Source organism: Ranitomeya imitator, chromosome 5, assembly GCF_032444005.1.
Source record: "Ranitomeya imitator isolate aRanImi1 chromosome 5, aRanImi1.pri, whole genome shotgun sequence".
NCBI lineage: Eukaryota > Metazoa > Chordata > Amphibia > Anura > Dendrobatidae > Ranitomeya > Ranitomeya imitator.
The window spans coordinates 663,913,902-663,929,307 of record NC_091286.1 but is presented as its reverse complement, the minus strand read 5'-3'; the positions used below and the strand labels follow the sequence as shown (position 1 = coordinate 663,929,307).

General features: G+C 44.6%; 1 protein-coding gene across 8 annotated transcripts in view; it reads left to right on the top strand.

The window, feature by feature from the left end:
* The window catches only part of LOC138638716 (cytochrome P450 2K6-like), a 302,578-nt gene that overhangs the window by 187,571 nt on the left and 99,601 nt on the right, over positions 1–15,406 (top strand). For 6 of the 8 annotated variants that reach the window (XM_069728233.1, XM_069728234.1, XM_069728238.1 and 3 more), the window contains one exon: positions 10,582–10,731. The exons of the other annotated variants lie outside the window; for them this stretch is intronic. In XM_069728233.1, coding sequence (XP_069584334.1) covers positions 10,582–10,731 — 150 coding nt within the window. The remainder of the gene's footprint in view (positions 1–10,581; positions 10,732–15,406) is intronic. 8 annotated transcript variants of the gene reach the window in all.

Sequence of the window (15,406 nt, the reverse complement as noted above, 5' to 3'; positions counted from 1 at the left end):
GCTGGGGAAGGTTCAAAGACCGCTGATAGGTCTGCAAACGGCTGGAGTGTACGGGCGAACGGCGTATATGCTAGCCAAGTCCGCGCACTTTGAGGAGCAGGTCGGATAACCCCGGATAACTTTTCAGGAAGCACTGCACCACCAGGTTTAAGGTGTGAGCCAGGCAAGGAATGTGTTTCAGTTGGGAAAGGGAGATGGCAGCCATGAAATTCCTTCCATTATCACTCACTACCTTGCCTGCCTCAAGATCTACAGTGCCCAGCCACGACTGCGTTTCTTTCTGCAAGAACTTGGACAGAACTTCCACGGTGTGTCTGTTGTCGCCCAAACACTTCATAGCCAATACAGCCTGCTGACGCTTGCCATTAGCTGCCCCATAATGGGACACCTGGTGTGCAACAGTGGCAGCTGCGGATGGAGTGGTTGTGCGACTGCGGTCTGTGGTCGAGCTCTCGCTTCTGCAGGAGGACAAGGAGGAGGAGGAGGGGGTGCGAACGGCTACAGCCAACTGTTTCCTAGACCGTGGGCTAGGAAGAACTGTCCCAAAATTGCTGTCCCCTGTGGACCCTGAATCCACCACATTCACCCAGTGTGCCGTGATGGACACGTAACGTCCCTGGCCATGCCTACTGGTCCATGCATCAGTTGTCAGGTGCACCTTTGTACTCACAGATTGCCTGAGTGCATGGACGATGCGCTCTTTAACATGCTGGTGGAGGGCTGGGATGGCTTTTCTGGAAAAAAAGTGTCGACTGGGTAGCTCGTAGCGTGGTACAGCGTAGTCCATCAGGGCTTTGAAAGCTTCACTTTCAACTAACCGGTAGGGCATCATCTCTAACGAGATTAGTCTAGCTATGTGGGCGTTCAAACCCTGTGTACGCGGATGCGAGGCTAAGTACTTCCTTTTTCTAACGAGAGTCTCATATAGGGTTAGCTGGACTGGAGAGCTGGAGATCGCGGAACTAGTGGGGGTGCCGGTGGACATGGCAGACTGAGAGACGGTTGGAGACGGTATTGTTGCCACCGGTGCCCTAGATGCAGTGTTTCCTACTACGAAACTGGTGATTCCCTGACCCTGACTGCTTTGGCCTGGCAACGAAACCTGCACAGATACTGCAGGTGGTGCGGAAAATGGTGGCCTTACAGTGACGGAAGGGATGTTGCGTTGCTGACTAGCTTCATTGGCCGAGGGTGCTACAACCTTAAGGGACGTTTGGTACTTAGTCCAGGCTTACAAATGCATTGTGGTTAAATGTCTATGCATGCAACTTGTATTTAGACTTTTCAGATTCTGACCTCTGCTTAAGGTAGTTGAACATTTTTGACAGATGACTTTGCGCTGATCAATTGGATGTTGTTTAAAAAAATGCCAGACTGCACTCTTTCTAGCATCGGATACCTTTTCAGGCATTGCAGACTGAGCTTTAACCGGATGGTCACGCTGTCCTCCAAAAGGTTTTGGCTTTGCCACGCGTTTTGGGCCAGATATGGGCCCGGCAGATGGAACCTGTTGTGATGTTGATGCCTGCTGCGGCCCCTCCTCCTCCGCTTCAGAACTACTGCCGCCTGCACCCTGTTCCCCCAATGGCTGCCAATCGGGGTCAACAACTGGGTCATCTATAACCTCCTCTTCTATCTCGTGTGCAACTTCGTCTGTTTCACCGTGTAAGTCGGTGGTATAGCGTTCGTGACAGGGCACCTGTTGTGAATTCTGTGGCAGAGCTCCCTCCTGTGGTCACAAGTGGTACTTCGGCTGATCCTCTCTGTGAGCTTCTGTTGGTGGAGGGAAGTGGTTCTGCGGCTTCTGAATTTCCTCCCTCAGGTGATCTGGTGAGGTCGTTAGGTGCTGCTCTACTTAACTCCACCTAATGCTTTGATCCTGGCTTCCTGTCAATGTTCCAGTGTTGGACTTGTTTTTCCCTGGATCATTCCTGTGGCCTGCTGCTCTGCATAGCTAAGTTCTTCTTTGCTATTTGTTTGCTATTTTTTCTGTCCAGCTTGTCTAATTGTTTTGCTGGAAGCTCTGGGACGCAAAGGGTGTACCTCCGTGCCGTTAGTTCGGTACGGAGGGTCTTTTTGCCCCCTTTTGCGTGGTTTTCTTTAGGGTTTTGTGTAGACCGCAAAGTTATCTTTCCTATCCTCGCTCTGTTAAGAAAGTCGGGCCTCACTTTGCTGAATCTATTTCATCCCTACGTTTGTCTTTTCATCTTACTCACAGTCATTATATGTGGGGGGCTGCCTTTTCCTTTGGGGTATTTCTCTGAGGCAAGGTAGGCTTATTTTCTATCTTCAGGCTAGTTAGTTTCTCAGGCTGTGCCGAGTTGCACAGGCAGAGTTAGGCGCAATCCACGGCTGCCTATAGTGTTGTTTGGAGAGGATTAGGGATTGCGGTCTGCAGAGTTCCCACGTCTCAGAGCTCGTTGTTTGATTTTGGGTTATTGTCAGATCACTGTATGTGCTCTGACCGCTATGTCCATTGTGGTACTGAATTGCCTATCATAACAGGCACCATAGTCTCATCAGGGTCTGATTCTGGATCAGTACACTGCGAGGACAATGTTGTGGTCTGAGTAAAAGGAACAGCATAGTAATCTGGCTGTGGCTGTGCATCAGTGCACTCCATGTCCGATTCAACTTGTAATGGGCATGGCCTGTTAACTGTTTCACTTTCTAAGCCAGGGACGATATGTGTAAAGAGCTCCATGGAGTAACCCATTGTGTCGCCTGCTGAATCCTTCTCTGTTGTTGTTTTTGCTGAAGAGGACAAGGAAGCGACTTGTCCCTGACCGTGAACATCCACTAATGACACGCTGCTTTTACATTTACCAGTTTCAGAGGAGGAGGCAAAAGAGCTAGAGGCTGAGTCAGCAAGGTAAGCCAAAACTAGCTCTTGCTGCTCCGGCTTTAAAAGCGGTTTTCCTACTCCCAGAAAAGGGAGCGTTCGAGGCCTTCTGTAGCCAGACGACGAACCTGGCTCCACAGCTCGAGACTTAGGTGCTATATTGTTTTTCCCATGACCACCTGATGCTCCACCACCACTACCATCATTACCAGCTGGCAATGAACGCCCACGGCCACGACCTCTTCCACCAGACTTCCTCATTGTTTTAAAAACGTAACCAAAGTAACGGTATTTGTTACTGTAAAACAACTTACAAGGTGAACTCAAACTTCTGTAGGATTCAGATATCCCTTTATAGGTGGGTGAGACTGCAAGGAAAATCAGGCACAATGTTACACACTCGGTTTTCTGTGGCACCAAATGAGAGAGATGCCACACACGCAGGACTGGCACACAAGCACAAAGGCCAATATTAATCTCCCACTGTTTATTTTTTTTTTCAGGGAGAATTTAAAAACCAAAGTAAAAAAAAAAAAAAAACAGACACTAGGCTTTCTGTGGCCCAATATTTGAGAGATGGCACACAGGACTGGCACACAAGCACAAAGGCCAATATTAATCTCCCACTGTTTATTTTTTTTTTTTCAGGGAGAATTTTAAAACCAAAATAAAAAAAAATAAAAAAACAGACGCTAGGCTTTCTGTGGCCCAATATTTGAGAGATGGCACACAGGACTGGCACACAAGCACAAAGGCCAATATTAATCTCCCACTGTTTATTTTTTTTTTTCAGGAAGAATTTTAAAACCAAAATAAAAAAAAAACCAAAAACAGACACTAGGCTTTCCGTGGCCCAATATTTGAGAGATGGCACACAGGACTGGCACACAAGCACAAAGGCCAATATTAATCTCCCACTGTTTTTTTTTTTTTCAGGGAGAATTAAAAAAAAAAAAACAGGGACTGTCCTACAATTACTATCTCCCTGCAGTAATCTCAGCCAGGTATGGCAGGCAGCAATAACAAGGAGTGGACTGCTGCACAAATTAAATCAAAAGTGTGGACAAACAAAAAAGATAGCTGTGCAGAAAGGAAGGAACAACAGGATTTGTGCTTTAAAAAAAGCAGTTGGTTTGCACAGCGGCATACACACAGCAATGCAGCTATCAGGGAGCCTTCTAGGGCAGCCCAATGAGCTACAGCGCTGAGGAAAAAAAATGTAGCTTCCACTGTCCCTGCAAACAAAAGGTGGTGTTGGACAGTGGAAATCGCTACAGCACACGCGGTTTGGGGGTTAATGGACCCTGCCTAACGCTATCCCTGCTTCTGACGAAGCGGCAGCAACCTCTCCCTATGCTCAGATCAGCAGCAGTAACATGGCGGTCGGCGGGAACGCCCCTTTATAGCCCCTGTGACGCCACAGACAGCAAGCCAATCACTGCAATGCCCTTCTCTAAGATGGTGGGGACCAGGACCTATGTCATCACGCTGCCCACACTCTGCGTCCACCTTCATTGGCTGAGAAATGGCGCTTTTCGCATAATTGAAATGCGACTTTGGCGTGAAAGTCGCGTACTGCATGGCCGACCCCACACAGGGATCGGGTCGGGTTTCATGAAACCCGACTGTGGCAAAAGTCGGCGACTTTTGAAAATGAACGATCCGTTTCGCTCAACCCTACTGCAGGCTGTAGGCTTGTCAGAAGAGGGGAGTTTTCAGGTTCTTTTTGAATGTTTCTATGGTAGGTGAGAGTCTGATGTGTTGGGATAGAGAGTTCCAGAGTATGGGGGAAGCACAGGCGAAGTTTTGGATGCGGTTGTGAGAAGAAGAGATAAGAGGGGAGTAGAGAAAGAGATCTTGTGAGGATTGAAGGTTGTGTGTAAGTAAGTACCGGGAGACCATGTCACAGATGTATGGAGGAAACTGGTTGTGGATGGCTTTGTATGTCATAGTAAGGATTTTGAACTGGAGTCTCTGGATAATAGGAAGCCAGTGAAGGGCTTGGCAGAGAGGGGAGGCTGGGGAATAACGGGGAGACAGGTGGATTAATCAGGCAGCAGAGTGTAGGATGAATTGGAGTGGTGCCAGAGTGCTAGAGGGGAGGCCAGAGAGTAGGAGGTTGCAGTAGTCAAGGCAGGAGATGATAAGGGCATGCACTAGTGTTTTTGTGGTTTCGTTGTCGAGGAATGCACGGATCCGTGAAATATTTTTTAGTTTGAGACCGTAGCAGAGGCAATGGCTTGGATATGTGGCTTGAAAGAGAGTTCAGATTTGAAGATCACCCCGGGTCACCGAGCATGCGGGACTGAGGAAAATAAACAGCCATTGACCTTGATGGATAGGTCTGGTGGAGGGGTAGAGTGACATGGGGAAAGATGATGAATTCTGTTTTGTCCATGTTCATGTTTTAGAAAGCGAGCAGAAAAGAAGGCCGAGACAGCAGACAGACAGTGTGGGATTTTGGTGAGTAAGGAGGTGAGGTCCGGTCCAGATAGGTAGATCTGCATGTCATCTGCGTAGTTTGTTGGTGATGAAGAGGTCATGGATAAATGGCAGTTTGTTGCAGGTGGAGCGTGTGTTCCATAGTGCTCTAGGTAAGGGGACTGGGGGAGTTGGGGTTATCTTGGTTGGGAAAACATGTAGAGGATCGTGGCAGGGGGTTAGAAATGAGTGTGGGGATGTGTTGAGGAGGGCCAGGATTTGGGGATACGTCACCAGAGATGAGGATTTGCAGACAGAGCGTTAGAAGGTGGGAGCAGGATAGGACATGATGCGCCCGTGTTTGTCCAGAGAAAGAGGATTGTATGTGGAGGAATAGCTGTAAGGAGGCTGATGGCTGGGGAGGATGGAGGGTGAAATTACTAGTGTATTACTAGGTGGGGGATAACAGGTGGAAGGGAAAAATAGAGTAGTGTAGGTGTGAAAGAGAAAAGAAACCGAAACATGGTAGTGGTTTGATAGTCTGTTACCTTACAGTCAAATTCTACTCCATTTCAAGTCTAATTCAAAGTATAGTAAATAGTGATGAGGGAGTAGCATTGTTGCTCGGGTCTCCCTGAGCACGCTCGGGTGATCTCCGAGTATTTGGATGTGCTCAGAGATTTAGTTTTCATCTCCTCATCTCAATGATATACGGCTTCTGGACAGGCTGAATACATGTGGGGATTCCCTAACAAACAGGCATTCCTCACATGTATTCAGCCTGTCTAGCAGCCGTAAATCATGCAACTGAGGCGATGAAAACTAATTCTCCAAGCAATATCAAACACTCAGAGATGACCCGAGCGTGCTCGGGGAGACCCGAGCAACGAGTATGCTTGCTCTTCACTAATAGTAAAGTCTAGTAATTAGAAATCTGTAATTTGAAAGATGGAATTTGAAAGATACATGGATCAGACTAAAGTCTAGATCAGACTTGTGGGTCTGAATATATCCCCAGCTATGGGCAATGAGGTGTGAATGAGGAGGTGGGTGGGTATGTGGAGACCAGATGTAGAGAGGTAAGCAAAGGTCATAAAGAGAGGAAAGGGCTGCAGTGACCACTCAAAGATATGCCAGAATAACATAATGAGAGACATGAAACAGGTCATGGTTACCCATCCACTCAAGAATCCAGTACAAAACTACTACCCTCATCCACAAAGCACTCCATGGCTCAGCACCGCCCTACATCTCCTCCCTGGTCTCAGTCTACCACCCTACCCATGCCCTCCGCTCCGCTAATGACTTCAGGTTAGCATCCTCATTAATCAGAACCTCCCATTCACGTCTCCAAGACTTTACACGTGCTGCGCCGATTCTTTGGAATGCACTACCTAGGTTAATACGATTAATCCCCACAGTTTTAAGTGTGCCCTAAAAACTCGTTTGTTCAGATAGGCCTACCACATCAACGCATTAACCTATCACTGTGTGGCCCATTGAAAAAAAGAAAAAAAAAACAATCAGGTTCCTCGCAACATGTTCTCATACACTTTATGCCGTTAATAGCACTCTGTGTCTGTACTGCTACATACTTAGGCAGTTAACTGGTTCATGCAGCTTTACATGAACACCCGAGCCTTACACTATGGCCGGTCCGAATAACTAAAGCAATTGTTACCATCCACCTCTCGTGTCTCCCCTTTTCCTCATAGTTTGTAAGCTTGTGAGCAGGGCCCTCACTCCTCCTGGTATCTGTTTTGAACTGTGATTTCTGTTATGCTGTAATGTTTATTGTCTGTACAAGTCCCCTCTATAATTTGTAAAGTGCTGCGGAATATGTTGGCGCTATATAAATAAAATTATTATTATTATTATTATTATGGAAACAAGATGATACTGTCGGTAAGAAAGCATACCAGAAAAATATTATATGCGCTGCACATAGACAATCAGATGCCAGGGAAACCATAGAAAATCAATGCAGTATACAGAGACATTCAGGATCCAGGGAGAGTTGGGGAAAGTCAGTGTATACCATAGAAAATCAATGCATTACACAGAGACACATTACGCATAGCTTTACAAATCAGCAGTTCATATAAAACAGTCAAAAGTTACCAAGTTTAAGATAATCAAACAATTAAAGCAAAAATAATTACGACCCTGCTCTTCAGAGCTTACAATCTACAATGAAGTGGGGGTAACACCAATTAGAGTTGCTTATTTACAATGATGATACAACCATCTTGAGGAAATGAGAGGTAGATAATGGCTGCATGAGCCTTTTGGGTACGGTAGAGTTTGATGGTGAATTATGTCCAGAGAAGTAGAGACTAAGCTGTTTATATATAAAAATAACTTTGATTAGGGAATGTGATAGGCTGCCCTAAACAGATGTGTTTTTAGAAAGCACCTAAAAATGTCTAAGTTGTGGTTATACTCCTATTTTCATGGGGGACAAAGAGTAAGAGTTGAGTCATCTAGGAGATTGAACTGAACTGGAAAAAGTCCAGATCAGAGGTGTTACCGTCTTTGTTTGTCTCAGACTTTGAAAGTTGTGAGAGACCATGAGAATTGGCTAGAGATAGAAGCTGGGATGCAGTTGGGGAGGTAGAGCTTTTGAAGTCTCCCAGGATAAGGTTTGTCAATTCTGAGGACATGAATTTTAGCTGCAACGCATAAAAGTGATAAAGGAAGTGGGTGGGTGGGTGAGCCTGTGGACCAGTATATGACTGCTACTATGAGGGAGAGGGGATAGAACACCCTGACTGTGTGAACCTCAAAGGAAGAATGGTGTCCAATCCGCCTGCATTTATTTATTGGGTTAAAAACAGAATTGTTGTTGGCAGAGAGGAGTGTAGGTTTATTGTGGAGTTAGCAGTGATAGTAGAGCCGGACAAATGCATTTTCCATGTGTCGTAATCTGGACATGGATAAGCCGTACCCTATTACTTTTCTGAGAGCTAATTATTATAAACAGCCTGCAGCCTCCTCAAATGATTCGTGGCTCAATCGTGTCATTCTCTGAATGAAAGGGGCTAGCTGAGAGCTATTCGCTACTAAAATCACAGCGCTTGTTTCTGTATGACTCATAGCCTGTGATTTCTGTGATTATTGCATGGCCACTCCAATCTGTTGGCCACAGAAATTCAGCCTTTCCGCCTTATGGATACAGACGGTTTCCTAAAGCTGAGGGCCATCGCAGTCCCCCCAATACCAGTTGCCTAGTCACCATTACTTTTCTAAGAAAGATGTGCCTGCGCTACTGCAACAAGTCACAGACAACATCTCCCATTCCCTGAAAAATCCGGACCTGACACCCATAATGTGTTGGAACACAAAAATTAATGGTATGGTGTGGTATATGTGGTAAAAAGATAGTGGGGCCATTCTTCATCAATGGAAACCTCAATGCCACTGGATATCTGAAATTGCTACACGATGATGTGTTGCATTGAAGATGGCATATTCCCTGAGTTATTCCAGCAACATGGTGCACTACCACATTATGGGTGTCAGGTCCGAGCATCTGACCCCACTAAACTTTTATTTTTGGGGTCATCTGAAGGCAACTGTCTATGCTGTGAAGATACAAGATGTGCAGCAACTGAAACAACAGATACTGGAAGCCTGTGCTAGCATTTGTTCTGCGGTGTTGCTATCAGTGTGTCAAGAGTGGGAGAAGAGGGTTGCATTGACAATCCAACACAGTGGGCAGCACTTTGAACACATTTTATAAGTGGTCATAAACTTGTAAATAATTCATGACAAAATAAAGTTACGTTAAAACCAAGCACACCATTGTTTTTCTTCTGAAATTCTCAATAAGTTTGATGTGTCACATGACCTTCTTCTCATTGAAAAAAATAAAGTTGGATCCAAAATGGTCGACTTCAAAATGGCCACCATGGTCAACACCCATCTTGAAAAGGTTTCCCCCTCCCATACACTAATGTGCCACAAACAGGAAGTTGATATCACCAACCATTCCCATTTTATTTAGGTGTATCCTTATAAATGGCCCACCCTGTACTTTTCATCTAGTATCTGGTGTGCATCCATCACCTCTACCACACCAATAAATGAAAAGGTGGGATACAGCAGGTTTTTTCACATTTAGCTATTAAAAAAATATTATTTAATATGTTATACTCGTGCATGGAGCACTATAGAATCAGTGCACAACACACTTGTAGGACATGTGCCCTGCTGGCTTTGTCTGACAACCTCAGTAATGCCCCCCCCCCCAAAAAAAAAAAAAAAAATCCGGAAGGTAAATTTTACAGCCACACTGGTCACTAACTAGCTACACTATCTGACTGATATACAACCTCCTAACGAAATAACTGAATTCTTGCTGTTAACAGTGGCAGCATCAGGAGCAGCCTCTCTATGCTGTTACAGTGTCAAACTGGCACTAAAACAAGATGTCTGCTATTTATATGCAGAGGGACATGTGATTTCAGTAGCCAATGACACAAGCCGTTGTGTCAGGACATTGTGGGTGTTATCGTTGCTAAAGTGCTGAAAATGTTTTTCTAGCAATGCAAATATTTTCCAGCACTTTTACCGAATGTCATCGATTTTTACCGATTTTATAAAATTTTGCTCGTGTTTCTGATCACGAATCCGAATGTGCCATATTCACTCCAAATGTATATTCAGCTTTCGTTTCCAAACAAATTAGCTCATCATTAGTTAGGAGGGCCGACGGTCAGTCCGAGCATTATGTTGCGTTCCCCTTCTGAGTTATACAGTCATCTGTGTCTTCATATACACTGGCAAATCTCTTGACAGCCAAATCAATTCACACCTACTCAACTAGACCTCACAACTACTCAAAGATCTTTTCTGGCAGGTTGGTGCAAGAACCTACATTATGATTTGTGGCCTGATCATTTGGCATGTGTTTGTTCTCTGGTTTTATTCCTTTCTCATTTCTTGATCTACTGTTTACTTTAAGTTCATATTCAACTGGTTAATATTACAATGACTTAATTTCCATATCTCCTAATACTTCCCAACTTCTGCCAAATATGTAAATTTACTGAGCAGAGAGAAATATAACATATTTTACTGTAGGGTAAACAACGATTGCGTCTGCTAGAGATACACTTGAAAAATGTTGCACACCTTAAGTCATTCACATAGGACTTTCTTAAAACATGCCTCATTTTAAGTAGACACTGTTTTGTTAATCGCAAAATATTTTTCGACACATTAGAAATTTGGCCTTTTGAGTCTTTAAAGTATTCTGAGTTAACCAGTAGATATAAAGTATTGGTTGCCTTCTTGTGTCTCTCATCTTCCCTCAGGACTTATTTTTGCTTCGATGGATAACTGGAGAGCAATGAGACGGTTTACTCTGTCAACACTTCGAGATTTTGGAATGGGCAAGGAAACCATCGAAAACAAGATTTCTGAAGAATCAGATTTTTTGGTGCAAAAGTTCAGATCTTACAAAGGTTGGTGAAAGGATCCTTTACACTTTGTGCATAGCTTCAAGAAAAGAATTTACTATGTCATGAGCCATCAGTGGAGATAATTCTGAAGGTCCACAAAAACAGAACCCTATTAGCCTTGAGTGGCTATTAAAGATGAGCAAATCTATTGAAAGTCTTTTTGATTCAATTCACTCAAATTTGGCATATTCAGAGATTATGTTTGTTCCAAATTGAAACTGTCACGATTGTTGTTAGGACAGGGAAAAGAAAAATCTTTATCTTCTCCTTTCCTCACTTGTTCTGCCGCCTTTGCCAAATCTCCAAACCTCTTTGCCCCAGTCACAAAAGCCACTCCAATCCAGCGACGAGACAAATCTAATAACAGTCATTGGTCTTACATGGTCACAGGGTAAGTGTGAGGTGTGAAGCGATGCACATCATGATATGAACATATGAAGCTGTAATGGAGACACCACCCATGCAAAAAAAAAAAGAAAACCGGAATGAAAGATAGGAGCGGGCAGAACAGATGAAAGGGGATAAAGTTTTAAATCATTTTAACCTTTTCATGACCCTCAATAGAATTTAATCTTTCTTTGGATTCATATGTATCAATTCCCGAATTTGTCGGATTCTGGCATATCAAAATTTTAGTGGAAATTCATAATCAATCATAATTCAAATCACCTCTCATCAGCTTAAGGCTGTTTGTAACCCCTTTCTGACATTTGTCATAGTAATACGTCCATGTGCCCTGGGCCTATCTGATCAGGGACGTATTATTACTCCATGGCGATCGCCCGTGCACACTGGCTGTGCGTAAGCGATCGCCGCTTGGTGTCAGCTGATTCTGAGAGCAAACACCCGACACTAACTGCCAAGAGTGGTCACGCACCACTCCCGGCACTTTAACCCCCTAAATGCTGCGATCGAAAGTGATCATAGTATTCCAGGAGCTGGCAGAGGGCTGACAGCCTCTCTGCATTTGGATTATAGACACCAGGTCCCTATCATTGCCATGATGACCCAATATTATCATAATGACATCCTGGTTGCCAGAGCTAAGAAACTTGCTGATCATGCACAGTGCATGATGAGCAACTTTGTCTGTCAGTGCAGAGTAGGTTGCTGCATCCCCATCCTGCACAAGCAGTCAGCCAGCAAGAAATGATAGTATCAAATTACAACAAAGTAAAAAAAAATAAATGAATAAAAATGTAAATACAGTATATTTAAAATTATTTTTTAATATAAAAAATAATAAAATCAAAAGATATATCTATAAATAAATATTTGTATGAAAAAAAATATCAACATTAAAAGTACACGTTTGGTATTGGCGCATCGGCAATGATTTGACGTACAAAACTTTCCACTACTTAGCTGTTTTATTGAACATGCTAAAAAATAAATAAAGAACAAGGCAAAAAACAATTCTTTATCATCATACATCCCCAAAAAAAGTGGGGAAAAAAGATGATCAAAAAGACATATAAATAAACATGGTACCGCTGAAAACGTCATCTTGTCCCGCAAAAAACAAGCCATCATACAACTCCATCAGAGGAAAAATTAAAAAGTTATAGCTCTCAAAATAAAATGATGCAAAAATAATTTTTTTTTCTATGAAATAGTTTTTATTGTGAAAAAGCACCAAACATAAAAACTACATAAATTAGGTATCGCGTTAATCGTACTGACCCGAAGAAAAAAAACTGTCTTATCAATTTTACCACACATGGAAAGGAATAAACCCCACAAAAAAAATTCTGAATTGCTGGTTTTGTTCAAAAATCAGAATAGAAAGAGATAAAAAAGTCATGTTCCCAAAAAATGTTACCAATAAAAACGTCAACTAGTCCTGCAAAAAGGGTTGCAGGAGCTCCGGTGTTGGTGAGGCGGTAGCTTCGGTAGTGATGAGGAGGCAGCGGGGTCAGTGCAGGCTGTAGGCTTTCCTGAAGAGATGGGTTTCAGGTTCTGTCTGAAGGATCCGAATGTGTTTGATAGTCAGATGTTTTGGGGCAGAGAATTCAAGAGGATGGGGGATATTCAGGAGAAGTCTTGGAGGCGATTGGATGAGGAGCGAATAAGTGTGGAGGAGAGAAGGAGGTCTTGGGAGGACCGGAGATTACGTGAGGGAAGATATCGGGGGATTAGTTCAGAGATATATGGAGGAGACAGGTTATGGATGGCTTTGTAGGTCAGTATTAGTAATTTGAACTGGATACGCTGAAGGAATGGGAGCCAGTGAAGAGATTTGCAGAGGGGGAAATGGAGGAGTAGCAAGGAGAGAGATGAATTAGTCGGGCAGCAGAGTTAAGGATGGACTGGAGAGGTGCAAGGGTGTTAGCAGGGAGGCCGCAGAAAAGGATGTTGCAGTAGTCAAGGCAGGAGATGACGAGGGCATGCACAAGCATTTTAGTAAATTGATGGTTGAGGAAAGGACGGATTCTGGAGATATTTTTGACCTGGAGGTGACAGGAGGTGGACAGAGCGTGGATGTGCGGTTTGAAGGAAAGGGCAGAGTCAAAGGTTACTGAGGCAGCGGACTTCCAGTATGGGGGGAAGCATGATGTCATTGATTGCAATAGATAGGTCAGGTAAGGAAGATCTATGAAATGGAGGAAAGATGATGAGTTCAGATTTGTCCACATTGAGTTTGAGGAAGTGAGAAGAGAAGAAGGAGGATATGACTGATAGACACTCTGGGATTCTGGACAGCAGAGCGGTGACGTTTGGGCCAGAGACTTTGAGTTGTCCCAGGCCAAGTGTATAGATTGAGAAGGGTAGGGGTCCTAGAACAGAGCCTTGGGGGACTCCAACAGAGAGAGGGTGGGATGAGAAGGTAGTGTGGGAGTGGGAGATGCTAAATGTGCAGTTGGAAAGGTACGAGGAGATCCAGGATAGGGCGAGGTCTTTGATGCCAAAGGAGGAAAGGATCTGTAGTAGGAGGCAGTGGTCAACTGTGCTGAAATCTGAGGACAGGTCTAGAAGGAGGAGTACACAGTATTGTCCGTTAGCTTTGGCGGTAAGTAGGTCATTAGTGATTTTGGTCAGGGCTGTCTCAGTTGAGTGATGGGGTGGAAACCAGATTGTAGATTGTCAAAGAGCAAATTAGATGAGAGGTGGGAGGAAAGTTCAGAGTGGACGTTGTAACGGGGTCTACCAAGATGGGGTACCTCTTTCAGTACCACCCCGTGTTTCAGGAGGTCCACTCTGCTTTTGCTAGATTCTGAATGAAAGACGCTGGCAGAAATTTCTTGATTACATGAGAGCATATAAAAGCTGACTGCTTCTGTTATGGACCTGGTGGTTAGGAGCACCCGGAACGACCTGATGGTTAAACTCACACAGGACAAGCTCTGGGAAGTGGGAACTCTGCTGACCGCAACCCCTAATCCTATCACACAACTAGAAATAGCCGTGGAGCGTACCTAACTCTACCTAGATGCCTCTTCACAGCCTAAGAGCTAACTAGCCCTAGAGATAGAAAATAAAGCCTACCTTGCCTCAGAGAAATTCCCCAAAGGAAAAGGCAGCCCCCCACATATATTGACTGTGAGTAAAGATGAAAGTCACAAACACAGAAATGAAACAGGTTTCAGCAAAGGGAGGCCAGACTTACTAAACAGACTGAGGATAGGAAAGGTATCTTTACGGTCAGCACAAAAAAACTACAAAAAGACCACGCAGAGTGTGCAAAAAGACCTCCGCACCGACTCACGGTGCAGAGGTGCCACTCTGCATCCCAGAGTTTCCAGCTAGCAAAGCAAAATCATGATAGCAGGCTGGACAAGGAAACAAAGAACAAATAATTAACTAGCAGGGACTTAGCTTCTGCTGGAGTAGACAGGTCACCAAAAAGATCCAAGAGCGAACTGAACCAGTACAAGAACATTGACAGCTGGCATGGAGTAACGATCAGGGTGGAGTTAAATAGAGCAGCCAGCCAAGACTAAACTAGGTCACCTGTGGAAGGAACCTCAGAACCAGCAGCTCCACTCACAGCCACCAGAGGGAGTCCATGGACAGAACTCGCCGAAGTACCATTCATGACCACAGGAGGGAGTTCGATAACAGAATTCACAACAGTACCCCCCCCTTGAGGAGGGGTCACCGAACCCTCACCAGAACCCCCAGGCCGATCAGGACGAGCCAAATGAAAGGCACAAACCAGATCGGCAGCATGAACATCAGAGGCAACAACCCAGGAATTATCTTCCTGACCATAACCCTTCCACTTGACCAGGTACTGGAGTTTCCGTCTCGAAATACGAGAATCCAAAATCTTCTCCACCACATACTCCAACTCCCCCTCGACCAACACCGGGGCAGGAGGGTCAACAGAGGGAACCATAGGCGCCACGTATCTCCGCAATAACGACCTATGGAACACATTATGGATGGCAAAAGAAGCTGGAAGGGCCAAACAAAATGACACAGGATTGAGAACTTCAGAAATCTTATACGGACCAATGAAACGAGGCTTAAACTTAGGAGAGGAAACCTTCATAGGAACATAACGAGACGACAACCAGACCAAATCCCCAACACGAAGTCGGGGACCAACACAGCGCTGGCGGTTAGCGAAACGTTGAGCCTTCTCCTGGGACAATGTCAAATTGTCCACCACATGAGTCCAAATCTGCTGCAACCTGTCCACCACAGTATCCACACCAAGACAGTCCGAAGGCTC